At 48.3% G+C, this 18,032-nt stretch overlaps 1 protein-coding gene across 5 annotated transcripts in view; it reads left to right on the top strand.

The window, feature by feature from the left end:
* The window catches only part of ACTN4 (actinin alpha 4), an 87,687-nt gene continuing 69,655 nt past the window's right edge, over positions 1–18,032 (top strand). For all 5 annotated transcript variants that reach the window (XM_025367586.1, XM_025367589.1, XM_025367585.1 and 2 more), the window contains exon 1: positions 1–292. In XM_025367586.1, coding sequence (XP_025223371.1) covers positions 131–292 — 162 coding nt within the window. In that variant the 5' untranslated portion in view covers positions 1–130. The remainder of the gene's footprint in view (positions 293–18,032) is intronic.

Below are 18,032 nucleotides of genomic sequence, written 5' to 3'. Positions count from 1 at the left end.
GGGCAGTGCGCAGGCGCGGGCGGAGGGCGGGCTGAAGCGGCTGAAGCGGCGGCAGCTGCGGCGGCTCGGGCAGAGGGGCGGGAGCTGAGGCGGGAGCGGACAGGCTGGTGGGCGAGCGAGAGGCGGCGGAATGGTGGACTACCACGCGGCGAACCAGTCGTACCAGTACGGCCCCAGCAGCGCGGGCAATGGCGCTGGCGGCGGGGGCAGCATGGGCGACTACATGGCCCAGGAGGACGACTGGGACCGGGACCTGCTGCTGGACCCGGCCTGGGAGAAGCAGCAGCGCAAGGTGCGCGGCCCGCGGGCCGGACGGGCTGGAGGGGCTTTTCCGAGGGGGCCTGGGGAGGGGTAGGAGGTCCTGAAAGGTAACTGGAGCGTCTGTGATGGCAACGGGGGAGTCCCGAGAAGGAATAGGCGGGTCCAGGAAGGGAATTGGAGTCCTGAGAAGGAATAGCCGAGCTCGAGGAAGGAATTGGGAATCTGAAAAGAGAATTGGCGTCCGGGTGGGGAATATGGGAAAAAAAAAAAAAAAAGGAATCGGGAAGCCCGATGAAGGATTTGGAGGGTCTGGGCGTGCCATTAGGGGAAACCGAGGAGATGACTGGGCAAGCTGAAATGGAACTGGGATCCGAGGCGGGCTTGAAGGGTCCGAGCATGGGTTGGAGGTGCTGGGAGGAGAATCACGGGAGGCTTGGAAGGGAATTTCTGGGTCTGGGAAGTGTGAGGAGGAGCTCGAGTGTGGAGGGGTTGGTTATTTTGGAGAGCAGAAAGATCTGAAGGAGATTGGAATTGGGGGAGCCTCAGGTTGGGGGAGTTCTAAAGGGGATGAAGAATCAAGTGTGAGGATGGAATGGAGATTGTGGGGTCTGAAGACGGGTGGGAGGACTAGGGAGGCTGGGAAGGTAAAAACAGAGGGGCTAAGGGTAGAATTGGGCATGAAAAGACATGGGCTTAGGGTATAAGGAAGGTAGAGGTGCCAGGACAGGGTCTGAGGAGGGTGGGGTGCGGAAGGAAGAAGTTAAGGGGCCCGTGAATGAGACGTTTTTGAAGGGGGTGAGATTTATTTGGGGTGCCCTGTTCCAAAGGGAAGAGAATATTGAGAGATAGGAATAAGAGGAATTGATGAGGGATGGAGAAGCCGAAGTGGGGGGTATACGGAGAGTGTTTGGGGATAATTTGGGGAGGGGTTTCTGAAGAATTGATGGGAAGCTGAAAAGCTAAAGCGTTGGAGAGAGTGAGGAAGTGTAGAGGGAGAAGGTGAGATCGGTGGGAGGGAGTGTGAGCTGGAATGGTGGATAATGGGAGGGAGGTTCGTTTAGGAAAATGAAAGTCTCATTAGAAAGGGAATGCGTAATGGATAGACTGAGAAAGGAATGTGGGGAAGGGGCGCTGGCTCCTGGAGGTGCAGTCCCAGGACTAGAGAGCGTGTGTGTGTCGTGCAGGGAGAATAAGGAGTTTGGGGAGGAAGCGGTGAGAGTGTCCAGGAAGAATTGTGTCTTTTTCGGAAGAGAACGCAGGCAGGTGAAGGGATCCTGAAGCAGAGACTGTTTTCAGGTGGCACTGTTTTTGGGGTGGGGGGAGAGCAACTCGGGAGGGCCCCAGAGCAGTGAAAAGGTGATCAGAAGTGGAATGGGATCCCCAAGCGAGGTGTCGGTGTCTGTGTGTGGGGGGGTAATGCAGTGTGGTTGAGGGGGAAGCTCTGAGTGTGCAGAAAGAGCTAAAGGAAGGAGCGTGGTGAGTGGGTGTGTGTGGGGAAGGGGTTGTTCAGAAGTTTTGTGTGTGAAATGGGTGGGAGGTACTTGAAGTTGGAAGCATTTCGTGGGATCTGGAGATCTGGATTTTCTTTCCAGATTTGTTACTGATTAGCTCTGTGGCCTTGGACAAGACCCTTGAACTCTCCATGCAGTTTTGTTATCTGCAAAATGCGAAGGGGTCCGAGGGGTCCCTGCGGTGATTCTGTTAATAAAGAGGGATGTGTGTAGAGGTGGGACTTTGGACAGGGCTCTGAAGGTTTGGGAGAGTGGGTTTGGTGGAGATTTTTCAGGAACAGACTACAGGGCTTTGAGTGGTGAGCTGGCAGAGTGGGGAGTGACTGGAAGCTTCTCGAGGGCGTGAGTTAGTAGCCAGGAGCTCGGCACAGGCAGCCTAGCCCAGGCTGGAGGGGAAAGGGTGGGAAGGGTGGAAAGAGCAACTGTTCCAAGGCAGCCTGAGGTGGGGCCAGGCATAACCTTGGATCCATTACCAGCGTTGCTTGAATTTCCTCATCCGTAGTAACTGAGGGGGGATGTCAGTGGCTTGGTGGGAGTGGTGTCCTTATCCGTGGCCCCACCTACCGCAGAGTGGACATGTTGTGATAGTTGGCATAAATTCGCTTTTTGAGGGGAAGGCGAGATCTGTTCTGGAGTCTCAACAATAATTTATTGCCCGAGGCAGAGCCAGGTTGGAAAAGGTTAAGAGTTGCCAAGAGACCTGGAAAGTTGGGAGGGAGCAGGGTCTACAGTGGTGGTTTTGAGAACGTCTAGGCTTTGTCTTCTGCAGCTGAAGGTGCTGGAGAAAATGAACCCTTCACCCTTTTTTCTCAGGTGATAGGGGTGGGAGACCTTCCTTTTCTCTCCCTTCCTGTCTTCTGCCACTCCCCAAGTGACTCCTTTTGCGAGCCGGTTCCACTCCCTCCCAAGAGTTAGGGTGTGGGCTTTGTTCATAGTTATAGTGTCCCTTGCTCACAGGGTGAGGCTGGGGCACCATTCGGGCCCTGGACGGAAACCAGGACTCCCCGGAACCTCCAAGCCTTGCTGCCATGTGTCATTCTCTTACCTCCCAGCTTCCTTCCTCCGGGGCCGGGCAGGGTTGAGGGAAGAGGGTGGCTCACAGCGTCCCCTAATACCATCTGCTTTTGTGTCTCAACCAGGGCCCGATTCTAGTAACTCCTGCTTTACACCTCCTCCAGCAAATATTTACCCTTAGCTGCTCTGTGGGGGAAACTATGCTTCACCTCTGTGCCCTTTCCCGTTATAGGGTAGGGATCCTTTCTGAAATGGGGCAAGGAGTAATGGAAAGGAGTACCCCAATCTGTGTGGCTCTCTACCTTCCTACTAAGAAACATCCCGCGCTCCCAGGCTGGCTGGGTGTTTTTTTGGTTTTTTTTTTTGGAGACGGAGGTTTGCTCTTGTTGCCCAGGCATGATCTTGGCTCACCGCAACCTCTGCCTCCTGGGTTCAAGCGATTCTCCTGCCTAAGTCTCCCAAGTAGCTGGGATTGCAGGCATGAGCCACCGCACCTGGACTGGCTGGGTTTTTTCTACGTTGCAGTGTTGCTCTAGTGAATGACAGATTGCCCTTCTTGCCTCTCCAAGGCTGAACCACTGGGCACAGGAGGAGTGACAGTCCTGGGAGTTCTGTACATGCATACTCCAAAAAACTATGTATCCAGAACAGCTGTAGGCCCTCAAAGTGGGTAGAATGGAATTCTTCTAGGAATTAAGCAAGAGTTGGCCCAAATCAGAGGAGACGTGTGTCTCATTTCTGCTTGGAAGCCCTTTGCTCTGACTTCTAGGGACCCCGTAATCCATAAGTAGGTCATGCAACAGTTTTTACATGAGAGGGCCGTGAACATGCTCCTGGCAGGGTGGAGAAGCGTTGTTCTGGTCTTTGAGCAAATTCTTGAGCAATTACAGTTCTGGGCCACAGTTCCCTCTCCCAGTTTCTAAAAGTGGCCTGGGTAACCTCATCACCCTCTGTTGTCCTGGAAGGGTAAGATCTCTTGAAGGTTATGCCAAATCTCATTATAGCAAGAAGAAATGCCTCACTTGCTGAGTTTCCGTGTTCATTGAAACATCACTATTTCAGGGGCCTCAGTGTTTCAACCTTGACCTTTGGCCTTTTTTTTTTTTTTTTTTGGAGACTGAGTTTTGCTCTTGTTGCTCAGAGGACTGTATTAGGTATGAGTTAATTATTTGAAAGGTTTTTTGTTTTTTTTTTTTTTTTTTTNAAAAAAATTAGCCAGGTGTGGTGGCACGCCCTTGTAATCCAGCTACTCAGGAGACTGAGGCAGGAGAATCACTTGAACCCAGGAGGTGGAGGTTTCAGTGAGCCGAGATCATGCCAGTGCACTCCAGCCTGGGCGACAGAGCAAGACAGTTGGCTCAAAAAATAAAAAAAAGAAGGTAGAGGGATAAGGATAAAGAAGCCTCCTCATTTTGAACTTTGTATCTTTGTTTAACTTGAGAAGTGTAGTAGTTTTTCTTTTTTGGAGGCCAGGAGTCTACCTAAAATTTGATGCTTCCAATACAAAGAATGGATAGTAAGGGGCAACTAGCAACTGAGCAGTGAGTATCTATATTCAGTATTTGTTGCTTTCAGTTATAGCAATGACAAATTATTTATTTACTTTGGATTTTTTTGGGTCTTTTTAGACATTGTGAGTGGTTCTTTAATATTGTGTGTGTGTGTGTGTGTGTTATATGTAATACATATATAGCATGCGTGCTTATTTGATTTTGTTTCATACTCGTGAACATTAGCTACCTTTCTCCAAAAGAATAAAAAATGTAAAGTTTATTGGTACTAACGCAATCTTTAAACTCTTAAGATTTGGTCATAGTGTTAACATGCATGAATTTCATTTTTATTATTATTTTTTAGATGGAGTTTCATCTTGTTGCCCAGGCTGGAGTGCAATGGTGTGTGATCTTGGCTCACTGCAACCTCTGCCTTCCAGGTTCAAGCAATTTTCCTGCCTCAGCCTCCCAAGTAGCTGGGACTACAGGCGTGTGCCACCATGCCTGGCTAATTTTTGTATTTTTAGTAGAGACAGAGTTTCACCATGTTGGCCAGGCTGGTCTCTAACTCCTGACCTCAAGTGATCTGCCTGCCTTGGCCTCCCAAAGTGCTGGGATTACAGGTGTGAGCCACTGCGCCCTGTCTTGTTTTTCTTTTTCTTTTTTTTTTTTTTTTGAGACGGAGTCTCGCTCTGTCGCCCAGGCTGGAGTACAGTGGCCAGATCACAGCTCACTGCAAGCTCCGCCTCCCGGGTTTACACCATTCTCCTGCCTCAGCCTCCCGAGTAGCTGGGACTACAGGCGCCCGCCACCTCGTCTGGCTAGTTTTTTGTATTTTTTAGTAGAGATGGGGTTTCACTGTGTTAGCCAGGATGGTCTCGATCTCCCGACCTCGTGATCCGCCCATCTCGGCCTCCCAAAGTGCTGGGATTAGTCTTGAGCCACCGCGCCCGGCCTTAAAGTAGATATTTTCTTAAAGTAGATTTTCTTTTTCTTTTTTTTTTTTTTGTAAACGGAGTCTTGCTCTGCCGCCCAGGCTGGAGTGCAGTGGCCGGATCTCAGCTCACTGCAAACTCCGCCTCCCAGGTTTACGCCATTCTCCTGCCTCAGCCTCCCGAGTAGCTGGGACTACAGGCGCCCACCACATCACCCGGCTAGTTTTTTGTATTTTTTAGTAGAGACGGGGTTTCACCGTGTTAGCCAGGATAGTCTTGATCTCCTGACCTCGTGATCCGCCCGTCTCGGCCTCCCAAAGTGCTGGGATTACAGGCTTGAGCCACCGCACTGGCCTTTTTTTTCTTTTTAAAGGCTGATAATGGAGGCCCCAAAGTAGCCATCTGTTATTTTGTTCCATTACTCTAATTGCTTGCCTCTTAGGATCTGGCTAAGACTAACAGTTTTCAAAATTGAATAACACACTTACAAAAAAAAAAAAAGGAACCAAACTTAAACTCAACTGTTATCTAGAAAAAAGACTGTGTAAATATGTGTGAGAGGCAAGTATACTCTGTTTGTCCTCTTGTAAGAGGGGTAGGGGAAGCCACTCAGCTGCTAGCACTCTGTTCTCTCCCCTCATCCTCTCCAGAATGTATTTTAGAACTTGACTCTTCTAATGACTGAAGAAAAGGTGGGGTATGGGAAGATGGCCTGGGACTGCAGGGTCACTCACACTCACCTGGCTAAGAGTTGAGATCTGGCTGGTGCCCTGGAGTGGTGCCTGCCACTCACCTAATCCTAGGCAGTTCAGGGTGTGGGCCCAGGATTGCCCTCTGCCTTTTGAAACACCCTTGCTGGTTCCGGCTTCTGAGACCAATAGGGAGGCTACTTTGGCGGCAGGGAGCTGACTCACCCTCCAGTTGGAACTGGTGCTAAAAGCTTCCATTTAATGGCAGCTGACTGCTTGGCCCCAAGTGGGCTGCCTTGTCGGGGAAGTGTTGGAGGAGGCAGAGTGGTGTGTAAATATCCAGGTAGTGCTGGTGCTATTAAGCTCTGACACAGTCAGGGAGGTCAGTTAAAATGGAGTCTTATGGCCAGGCACCGTGGCTCACGCCTGTAATCCCAGCACTTTGGGAGGCTGAGGTGGGCATGGGCAGATCACCTGAGGTCAGGAGTTCAAGACCAGCCTGGCCAACATGGTGAAACCCCGTCTCTACCAGAAATACAAAAATTAACTGGGCATGGTGGCAGACGCCTGTAATCCTAGCTACTCAGGAGGCTGAGGCAGGAGAATCGCTTGAACCTGGGAGGCAGAGGTTGCAGTGAGCCGAGATCACACTACTGCACTCTAGCCTGAGTGACAGAGCAAGCCTCCATCTCAAAAAAAAAGCCAAAAAAAAAAGGGGTCTTGTACTCTCAAAACGTCCTTTTAATCAGATGACAGAGGGGAGCAGGGACAAGTTTAAGTCTAAGCCTCTGGGGTGGGGAGTTCTGCCGTTTCAGCATATGCTTCAGTCATGGCAGACTTTGGCCAGACAGCGCCCTTTTTCAGAGTGAACTGAGTGTGTAGCACAAGTTATCTGCCAGTGCTATTTAGCAAATAGAATAGAGCCAAAAAAGAATTGATTTGGGAAGACCCAAGGAATTTGAAACTGTTGAGATGAATACTTTCAGCTTTTGCTACACTGATTTATGTTGTGCTGGGAATTGTACAAGCCTTTAACCAGATCTTAGGGTTGTTCTTTTAAAAAAGAATGATTTCCCTGCTGCTGCTTTTACTTTTTTGAAGGGCAGAAGGGAAGGGCAAATATAATTAGCGAACAGCTGTTTGCTCTAGTATCACTTGCTCATTCAGGTTTTCTGAATAGCTGAAATATCAACATGTTTATCTCTTCCCTGGCCTTAGTATATCCTAGAGCAGTGTTTCTCCCGGCTTTATCTTTATTCCTTCATTTAGTGAACTCCGTGTTCTCATCATTCACATTTTGTTCCCTTCCCTCTGTTTCCTTCCTTTGCCTTCATTTATGTATTTAGTTTACAGAATAACAAAAGCACTCGTGTTACCTTTAAACAAGGTAAAACTTAAACAGTATTTTCCTCCTTTTCTTTTTTCATGGAAATAAGAGGCAAGTGATAGCAAGTGGGTAATTCAATGGCAGTGGTAACTGAAGCACTGACCTGTTACAAGAGAGACGGAAGCTTCTACTTGAGCAGATACAAATACTGTCATCCGTGGAGATTTGAAAGAAGTCTTTCTATCACTGGGTAGTTTGAGAGCTCATTAGTCTTCTTTAGGATGGGTTTAAATTTGGAAACATCAAAGCAAGTTACAAGGAAACTTAGTTTTATAGTGTTGGCAGGGTAGGCGCCAGAATTTGTTATAAAGTATCTGAAAGTGGCACAAGTATCACTTAACTTTTCTTCAAGAAGGTCTATGAATTTTACTCAGTATCCCAGGTATCAAGGAGTGTAACTTTCAATGAATCAAAGAGAAACAGAATCATTTTAAATTCCAGCCTCTGTTTAAAGAAGGATCTTATGAAGGGGAGAAATTAACCACCTGACCCAGAGAAGGATCCTGCCTCCTCCAGAAAGTGAAATTGTCCAGGCGCGGTGGCTCACACCTGTAATCCCAGCACTTTGAGAGGTCAAGGTGGGTGGATCACATGAGGTCAGGCGTTCAAGACCAGCCTGGCCAACATGGTGAAACCCCATCTCTACAAAAATACAAAATTAGCCCGGCATGGCGGTGCACCCCTGTAATCCCAGCTACTCGGGAGGCTGAAGCAGGATAATCACTTAAACCTGGAAGGCGGAGATTGCAGTGAGCTGAGATCGCGCCACTACACTCCAGCCTGGACGACACAGTGAGACTCCGTCTCAAAAAAAAAAAAAAAAAAAAAGGAAAAAGAAAAGGAGTGAAATCTTTGCATATATTTAACTGGCAAGAGCATCCTTACATCAGTGCTTGGGAAGTTTTATTCAAGTAGCGGTCTCCCTGCGATTTAAAAAATCCCCGAGATGGCCGGGCGCGGTGGCTCAAGCCTGTAATCCCAGCACTTTGGGAGGCCGAGGCGGGCGGATCACGAGGTCAGGAGATCGAGACCATCCTGGCTAACATGGTGAAACCCCGTCTCTACTAAAAATACAAAAAACTAGCCGGGCGTGGTGGCGGGCGCCTGTAGTCCCAGCTACTTGGAGGCTGAGGCAGGAGAATGGCCTGAACCTGGGAGGCGGAGCTTGCAGTGAGCCGAGATCGCGCCACTGCACTCCATACTGGGTGACACAGCGCGAGACTCCGTCTCAAAAAAAAAAAAAAAAAATCCCCCAGACATTTGTCTTGGTGTTGTGCCTTTTTTGGTTGTGTTTTTTCACGTCCCTCCCCTCCCCATTCTCCATAAACAACAGAGGCATTAACTTGGAATGTCCATGGAAAGTCTTAGAAGCTGATTGGTGTAACTTGCTTGCCTTCCCTTCAGTTTGAACAGCGTTTACTCTGGAAGAGGTCAGTGGCCTTTTTCTTGGTTGTGATTTATGCAAGTGTTATCTGAAGGCGAGTGGAGTGAGTTTACGTGGGATTTGCTGTTTGCCACCTGTTGTTGTGCTGGCTCCTGCCTTCCTGGGATGAGTTCCATTCTCTGCCCCCCTCCCAGGAGTGAGGGACCGTCCTGTGGCTCCCCAGCCAGAGTAGTCCCCCTGTGCTTATCCCCTTCCTTCCTAAACTGCAGCCATTTGTGATTTTCCGTAACCACTTTTATAGACACATAATAATTTCCTTTGAATCAGTTTGCATTTTAAGTTTTAAAAGGAAGACTGACAAGAGTATGGCAACTGGAAAACCCAGCTTCCCTGGCCATAAATATAATAGAAGGAAACTGCAAAAATAAACACATTGAAAACAAAACAGTGTTGTTTCCAGGTGGTTACTAAAGGCCCCAGGCCTGAGACCTGCTCGCTTTGTTAGAAAGGGATTGGCAAGTGTTGGTGAGGTGTTAAAGACCTGCCAGCACCAAGCAGAGACGTTCTCTTTGAAGTCATCAGGTTTATAAGAGAATCAAAGGAAATACCTTTCTTAGTGCGATTCAAGGTTTAGGGTAAGGTGTAGATAATCCTTAAAATTTTCCATGTGTGCATGTCACACTTTAAAAAAAAAACTTGATCTCATCTGCTCGAGGAGGGCAGGGCAGCACCTTGTCCAGGAACACACAGCCCCTCTTGGCTCTGTGTGTCATCCCACCATACTAGACTGGAACATATGGCTCATGATTGGATGATGCTTGATTCATCTTCAGTTTCAAGTGTTAGTGCTTTGGGGGTTTTGTAAGAAACCAGGACACATTGAAAATATAGTCATTTCTCAGTATCTGTGGGGGATTGGTTCCAGGAACCCCCTTATATACCAAAATCCACAGATGCTCAAGTTCCTTATGTAAGATAAAACGATGTGTTATTTGCATTTTAACTATGCACATCCTCCTGAATACTTTAAATCATCTCTAGATTACTTATAACCTAATGCTAAATGCTACGTAAATGGTTGTTACACCGTACTGTTTAGGGAATAATGACAAGAAAAATACGTACGTGTTCAGTGCATATGCAACCGTTCATTTTTTTCTTCCAGTATTTTCGATCCATCGTTGGTTGAATTCATAGATACAGAACCCATGGATACAGAGGGCTAACTATAAGAAATGTGGGTTTATCATTTGCTCCTCACACAACTTTTTTCTTTCTTTTTCTGTCTTTCGTTCCTTTTTTTTTGAGACAGGGTGTCACTCTTTTTACCGAGGCTGGAGTGCAGTGGGACAGTCTTGGCTCACTGCAGCTTTGACCTCTGGGGCTTAAGCCATCCTCCCACCTTAGCCTGCCAAGTAGCTGGGACTAGAGGCGCATGCCACCATGCCTGACTAATTTTTGTATTTTTGTAGAGATGGGGTTTTGCTATGTTGCCCATTCTGGTCTCAGCTCCCAAAGTCTTGGGATTACAGGTGTGAGCCACTGCGCCCAGCCAACTTTTTCTTCTTAAGGCTTCAGTTTTCTTCTTAAGAGTTGGGCCCCTCCCACGAAGAAAGCACACTGCCACCCCATCAGAGGATTGGAACCCTCCATCCTGAAAGGAAAGCAGTGCCCTCCTGCTGCGTTAACAAGGCTTATTTAAATGTTTTTCTTCCTAATATCAGAGCAGAACAGATTCTTTGTCTTCCAGTGGAACTATCCACATGGGGCAGAAGTAGTTGGAAGCGGCAGTTAGTACCCTGCAGAACACAATGAAGTCATCTTGGGAAATATCGTGGATGGTGTTGCAGTGATTGAATGGTGTATAGAACACCAGCAATACAATAGCATTTGTGTCTTCAGCTTCAGGCAGGAATAAAGAAGACTTTGTGGTTTGTTTTATGTTTTTTAAAGTTCCTCCCCCAAAAGGTGTGGGGCTGAGTGATGTCTGTCACCAGCTTTCTAGTGGGTTTTTCTTTTCATCTTTTCTCCTCCCTGATGCCTTTTGAGAGTGGGTGGAAGCCACAGTCTAGGTGGATCAGAGGAAGCACAGAGGGCAGGCAGTATACCCCACTTTATGTTCTCCATGTCTAAAGGGAACACATTTGGTTTTTGTTTTGTTTTGAAATTTTAGAGACAAGGTCTCACTGTCACCCAGGCTGGAGTGCAGTGGCCTGATCATAGCTCACTGCAGCCTTGAACTCCTGGGCTTGAGGGATCTTTCAGCCTCAGCCTCCCTAGTAGCTGGGATTACGTGTGCACCACCATGGCCAGCTAATTTTAATTTTTTTTTTTTTTTTTTTGAGATGGAGTCTCGCTCTGTCACCCAGGCTAGAGTGCAGTGGCACGATCTCAGCTCACTGCAACCTCTGCCTCCCAGGTTCAAGCGATTCTCCTGCCTCAGCTTCCCGAGTAGCTGGGACTACAGGCATGCGCCACGACACCCAGCTAATTTTTGTATTTTTAGTAGAGACAGGGTTTCACCATGTTGGCCAGGCTGGTCTCGAGCTCCTGACCTTAAGCAATCCACCCACCTTGGCCCCACAAAGTGCTGGGGTTACAGGCATGAGCCACCGCGCCCAAACTAATTTTTAAATTTTTCGTAGAGACTGGGTTTTACTATGTTGCCCAGGCTTTCAATCTGCAAAAAACCCAAGATAAAGAGTTTTAATGTCTTACCTCCTGAGTAGTAATGACTGATTCCAGTTCTAAGAATGTCTTAATTACAGTCATCCAGATTGAGGGGACTGCAGGAAGTGAAATAGATGCATTTCTTTTTTCTTTCTTTCTTTTCCTTTTTTAAATATACACTTCATTTTGGTGGTGAAGGCCAGTTTGAGGTTAGGAGAGGCATTATGGAAGGAAGCTTGCAAAGCTTGCAGGTGATTCAGCATCTGGGCATGCTGGGAAGTTGCCTGAAGGGGACGTCACAATAAGACGACTGTGGGTCTATAGCCTGCCTTAGCAAAATGACAGGCCTCCTTTTACCAAGGCCAAGGGCAGTGCTGGAAGCTGACCTCAGTCAGTGTCATCAAGGCCTCAGTTAACAAATTACTATTCTATGATCACTCTCTATCTGGGTGTGAGTAAAAGGTATTTAGTTGCTATCACCATGGAAATTGAGTTGCTTACTTACTGTTTTGGGGAGTGCCCTCATACCAGAGGCAGTGCTAATGGTGGAGTGTTAGGCCCCTGGGCAGAAAAAAAGATCCTTCCACTTGGTATCACAGGAAAATACCTACATGCACAGCAGCCTTGCCAGGTAGGGGATGAAGGGCCTCTGTCCTCAGGGCAGGAGTTGGGCCAGTTGATTTTATTGATGAGGAGTGTGCATTTGTGCATGAGAGAGGGAGAAGAAAAAGGAGAGCACTCCATGAAAGCCGCTGCTGGCTTTGTAGCCTAGAAGAGTGCTTTTTTCTCTAGGAGTTTAGAGTTGGAATCTCAGCTATGTGACTTCTTAATAGTAGGGCAAAATATGCCTGTATCTTTTGCCTACTTCCACAAACACTGATAAATTAAAAAGAACTCTAAAGTTTCCCACAAATCCCAAGCACAAGTAACTTTTTAAAAAAAATCCACATCCTCCCTACTCCAAATCTAACAGCAAATCCTTTTCTCCCTGTCACTCCCTGCTTTTCTTCAAGAAAATACCTTGCCTTAAACTGTTTATTGGATGAAAATATTAAATGCTTTCACAAAGTGCTTCTTTGGCTGTTACTAGTGTAACTTGCATGTGGAAGGGTCAGAGATTTGAAGACTTCTGTGGTCTTCCAGTTCTGGCCTATGAAATGCAGTCAGTTTCAAAATTCAAAATGTCTGGAAGAGCCAACTTGCCAGGCCGGTTCAAGGGCAATCAGATGAATCGACTCTTCTTACAGGCTGTCTGCGAACCAGTCATGATTCAGATTTTCAAGTCCTGGAAGGTATCCAGACGGTAAACATCACCAGGATTGTGAAGCAGTTACTTTTTTTTTTTTTTTTTGGATCATTTGAGCTACACTGCCAAGACTGTGGTAGGACTGGTCTGTGTAAAGCAGAAAGGGCTGTCTCTAGTTGTCTTTTTCAAGGATGTTTGCTGTAGTCACCCGACACTGTCTTGTGGTGGGGTGAGATGAAATACCTAGAACAGTTAGGGGAAGGCCTTCTTGGCCATTTTTTGAACTAATTTTGCCTTTCCATTTGTACCTTTTTTTTTTTTTTTTTTTGAGACAGAGGCTCACTCTGTCACCCAGGCTGGAGTGCAGTGGTGCGATCTTGGCTCATTGCAACCTCCGCATCCTGGGTTCAAGTGATTCTCCTGCCTTAGGCTCCCGAGTGGCTGGGACTACAGGCATGCACCACCACGCCCAGCTAGTTTTTGTATTTTTTAGTAGAGATGGGGTTTCACCATGTTGGCCAGGCTGGTCTCAAACTCTTGACCTCATGATGCTCACCTAGGCCTCCCAAAGTGCTGGGATTACAGGCGTGAGCCACCGTGCCCAGCCCCTTTGTAACTTTCATTAACACTGATGAGGCACAAACCATGGGATAGAATCGACTCCATTGAGAGCTGTGAGCCAATTGAGGGATGATTGGGTAATAGATTGTGGCTGAAAGCTGTGGAAGGTAAGGGGTGACACTTGACTCCTACCAGCCTTATAGAAACACCTCAGAGATTCACAGGAAAGAAACTTTGACTATAGAAATAGAAGACTCACAGCACACCGAGTTCTCTTAGCAGCTACCTCAGGGTTGAGAAAGTTTTGGGCCTCTTTAATAAACCAGCACAGAGAAGTTCTTGCCAAATACGGCCTGCTCTCAGGCCACAGGGTTAGCTTAGGAGACAGCTTTCTTGCCTAAAAATAAATGCATGTTCCTATCAGACATTCCAAGCATAGTTTAAACATGAGACTTATGAGCAGCAGCTCAGACTCTGTGGGTTCAATTATGTCAGAGTGTGGGCAGTGAGGGCTTTTGGGGAGCGTGCCCCCTGATTTGGGATTGGTTGTGGCCACCAAGGAAATCAGAAGACCAAATGCAAAACTTCCTCCATCTTATTTCTATATGTTTTTTTTTTTTTTTTTTTTTTTTGAGTTGGAGTCTTGTTCTGTTGTCCAGGCTGGAGTGCAGTGGCACGATCTCGGCTCACTGCAGCTTCTGTCTCCCAGGTTCAAGCCATTATTTTCCTGCCTCAGCCTTCCAAGTACCTGGTACTACAGGCATGGCCATCATGTCCAGCTAATTTTTGTATTTTTAATAGAGATGGGGTTTTGCCATGTTGGCCAGGCTGGTCTCGAACTCCTGACCTCAAGTGAGCCGTCCACCTCTGCCTCCCAAAATGCTGGGATTACAGGCATGGGCCACCGCCCCCAGCCTTATTTCTATATGTTCTTGATTTATCACAGGCTGGTGGGGGAGACAGCATGCATATAAATAATGAACAAGGTAACTTCAGATAGGATTGCGTGCTATAAATTAAATAACAGCTAGCATTTTACCTTGTCCTAGACACTATTCTTTTTTTTTTTTTTTTTTTTAATTCTTTTTTTTTTGATGGAGTCTGTCACCCAGGCTGGAGTGCAGTGGCCGGATCTCGGCTCACAGGAAGCTCCCCCTCCCGGGTTCACGCCATTCTCCTGCCTTAGCCTCCCGAGTAGCTGGGACTACAGACGCCCGCCACCTCGCCCGGCTAGTTTTTTGTATTTTTTTAGTAGAGACGGGGTTTCACCGTGTTAGCCAGGATGGTCTCGATCTCCTGACCTCGTGATCCGCGCGTTCGGCCTCCCAAAGTGCTGGGATTACAGGCTTGAGCCACCGCGCCCGGCCTTTCCTAGACACTATTCTAAGTGCTTCCCGTGGACTGACTTGTATAATCTTGTGAGGCGACTGTTGTTACCCTTACATGCAGAAATGGATCCATGGGCCTTTAAGCCACTTGCCCATGTGACTGTGTCAGGATTTGAATGTAGAAGTTGAGGCTTTCAAGTTTATGCTGTTATTTCTACACTACATTGAAGTCTAGTTATTGGGAATGGCTTTTCGAGAGGGTGGTGAGGGGAGGAGTGTGCAGCACAGGTACTTTAGATGGAGACGAATGTCTCGAAGAGGTGGCATTTCAGCTGTTCCTTAACAGATGAGAAAGAGGGAACCAAGAGAGCACCAGAGGAATGTGCTTCCAACAGAGGAAACCAGGCGAGGGGGCGCCCGAGGAGCAGAAAGACCCGAGTGGTCAGAGCAGGGCCTGTGAAAGAGATGAGCACAGCCAGATTGCTTAGAGCTGTGTTGTCAGAAGTGCTGATGAGTCTACATTCAACTTGCGCCTGCAAACTCAGTCCCTCTTAGATGCCAGTAGGTCAGGAACCTCATGCTTCCAGGACTCTGGCACTCCCACCCTTTCCTCCCAGGCCTCCTGGACAGGCCAAACCAGAACTGACTTCTAAAGTGGAAACTCCAAGATGGCAGAACATGAAGCCAAACAAAAGCTGCAGTTATCTCTGTGATGATTTCGGCAGTAGGCACCTGTATTTGATTAAAGTGTTGGTAATTTTGAATCTGGAGTTTTATGGCACTGTGTGTACTCATAATGGCTTTGTAGTGTGGCTCTCTTAGGGAGCTTAACTTTTACAACACGAACAAGTTCCAGCCCCCTTTGGTCCCATGAAGAGGCCATTTCTACCTGGTGGGATGCCACTTGCTTTACAAAGCATCTTTTGTAAAATGTTGAGTCTCCTTCTTTGAAGATGGAAGCCAGGAAGCCTGATTTTTTTTCCTACAATAAATATTGTAGAAGATGGCAGCCTGATTTTTAAACTGGCTTTTCTCCTAGGTCCTTTCCTTCTCTATAAATGCCTCTTTCACTTAGTGTTTCCTCCTTGTTTCCTTTTGGTCAGGTGGAGTGAGGGTGGTTCTAGTTCAGAGAAAGAGACAGGCATGCAGGCTGATTCAGTCTGAGGTGCTCAGCTTTCTGTACTTCACTGGAAACCAGTCCAGGAATACTAGGTTTCACTAGGTTTCATCGCACCCACAACTCCCCATTTGAAGGCAGAGCTTGTCAAACGAGTTATGTGGCCTTTACTCAAGGAGGGAGGAGCAGAAACAGAGAGCTCGGGGCTATTGATAGACACTGCTGCCTCTGTACACAGAGCACCCGGCAAGAAGTTACCTTCATGGGTTGTCTAGAGTGAACGTGGGCTGGGATTCTCTCCGCTTTACCACTGACAATTCGACAGCAAAAATCACCCCTGTGGGTAGAGTATGAGGGAGTAAATGAGTATGGTGACCTGTGATGGTGCAGCCAGCCCAGCTGCTTCAGCTGGAAAGAAGATGGTGAGGTTTCCATTCTCCTGGCAGCATACCCATGTGAACTTGTTAAATCTTTTAAGTAGCTGTATAGGAGGGGAGATAAGTGTGTGTGTATGTTTATTCTTATCCCCTTAAATACGAAAACAAAACTTCCCCTTTATAAAATCAATTCAGGGCGGGAAGAGGTGCATGGCACATGGAAAATGTGTCGGATTAGATTGAGTCCTACCCCACGTTTGGGACACAGCTGTAAGTTTCCATGGTGGGTGGCTTATGCATTTATGCTGAGCTGAACCTGCTCCAAGCTGCTGCAGTATAGGAAAGACTGTCTTGGAGGGGAAGCTGCCTCTATCACACTGTAAAGACATGGAAGGTCTTTTGAAAGGCTCCAGGGGCCGGGCGCGGTGGCTCAAGCCTGTAATCCCAGCACTTTGGGAGGCCGAGACGGGCGGATCACGAGGTCAGGAGATCGAGACCATCCTGGCTAACACGGTGAAACCCCGTCTCTATTAAGAAATACAAAAAACTAGCCGGGCGAGGTGGCGGGCGCCTGTAGTCCCAGCTACTCAGGAGGCTGAGGCCGGAGAATGGCGTGAACCCGGGAGGCGGAGCTTGCAGTGAGCTGAGATCCGGCCACTGCACTCCAGCCTGGGCGACAGAGCAAGACTCCGTCTCAAAAAAAAAAAAAAAAAAAGAAAGGCTCCAGCAGTCACCGCTTGGGTAACAGGATTAGGGGCTGTTGAGCAAAGTGGGTCTGCATTTTTTTTTTTTTTTTTTTTAAGACAGAGTTTCCCTTTTGTCCAGGAGTGGAGTGCAGTGTCACAATCTTGGCTCACTGCAACCTCTGCCTCCTGAATTCAAGCGATTCTCCTGCTTCAGCCTCCCAAGTAGCTGGGATTACAGGCGCCCGCCACCATGCCCAGCTATTTTCTTGTATTTTTAGTAGAGACAGGATTTCATCATGTTGGCCAGGCTTGTCGCGAACTCCTGACCTCAGGTGATCCACCTGCCTCGGCCTCCCAAAGTGCTGGGATTACAGGCGTGAGCCACCCCGCCTGCTGGCCACATTTTATAGCCAACCAGCTTCTTGTGTAACTTGAGTTGGAGCTTCTTGGGCCCCAGAGTCCAGCGCTCAGGTAGAAATATGACCGCCAGGGCCAGACAGCAGCCCTCGCTGGGCCCCTCTGCAGAGCAGAGCTCTGTGCCGAGCCTTTAGGGGTATGAGAGAAACCGGAGACCCGGCCCGTGCTCTCAAGGAGCTCACGGTGTAGCTGGGGAGAGAGCAAGGCCACATGAGACCTCAGAAGGACACTAAGCGGCACACGGACAAGCCCACAGCACTGTAGCCGTGTCCTGGGAGAGGAAAGGGGTGAATCAGGGCAGGTGGGGTCAGTCATGGAAACTTTCATAAAGGAGGTGAGTGTGCAGGAGGGGCGGGCCTTTGCCCCCGCTACGGGCAGGTTGCCGGGGGCAAGTATTAGGGGGTCCCGTGTGCAATCGAACATTTCTTAGCTGCCTCTTTCGAGTAGCCCTACCAGTTCCTGTCCCCATAAGCATCATCTTCGGGGAGCTGCTGGTTTGAAGGATGAGGTACCACGCTCATCTTGGCCATGTCTTAGAACCTATGAATAGCAAGACCTGGGGTTCTGGATCCGTATCCATTCATGCGTCCTGTCACTGTCACAGATATTGTGGGTGGGCCGGACTCTTCCCCCCAGGTGGGAGGGGGTGCCTTCTGAGGCATATGTTTTCAGCCAGCTGATGGCCTTTTCAGAATTAGCACAGGTTTCGACAAAAAGAATGGAGAGAGACTCCCTTCTCATGTCCAAGGGTCTCCCCAAGCCCTGTGTCTCAGCCCCTCAGTGCGTGTGTTGCTGCACGCCGCCGCCCAGATGACCACGCACAGCTGGAATGGCAGCCCCTGTGTTGAGAAGTGGGATCGGCTGCCAGTCGGCTGGCGGGGCTGGGTTGCCACAGCTCCTCTGTTGCTCTGCAACGCGGGTGGCCTAGGAGTGTGCTGCCTTCAGTTTATTCCTGC

The sequence above is a fragment of the Theropithecus gelada genome, chromosome 19, assembly GCF_003255815.1.
Source record: "Theropithecus gelada isolate Dixy chromosome 19, Tgel_1.0, whole genome shotgun sequence".
Taxonomy (NCBI): domain Eukaryota; kingdom Metazoa; phylum Chordata; class Mammalia; order Primates; family Cercopithecidae; genus Theropithecus; species Theropithecus gelada.
The sequence above is the reverse complement of the archived record's forward strand: the minus strand, read 5'-3'. Positions and strand labels throughout refer to the sequence as shown.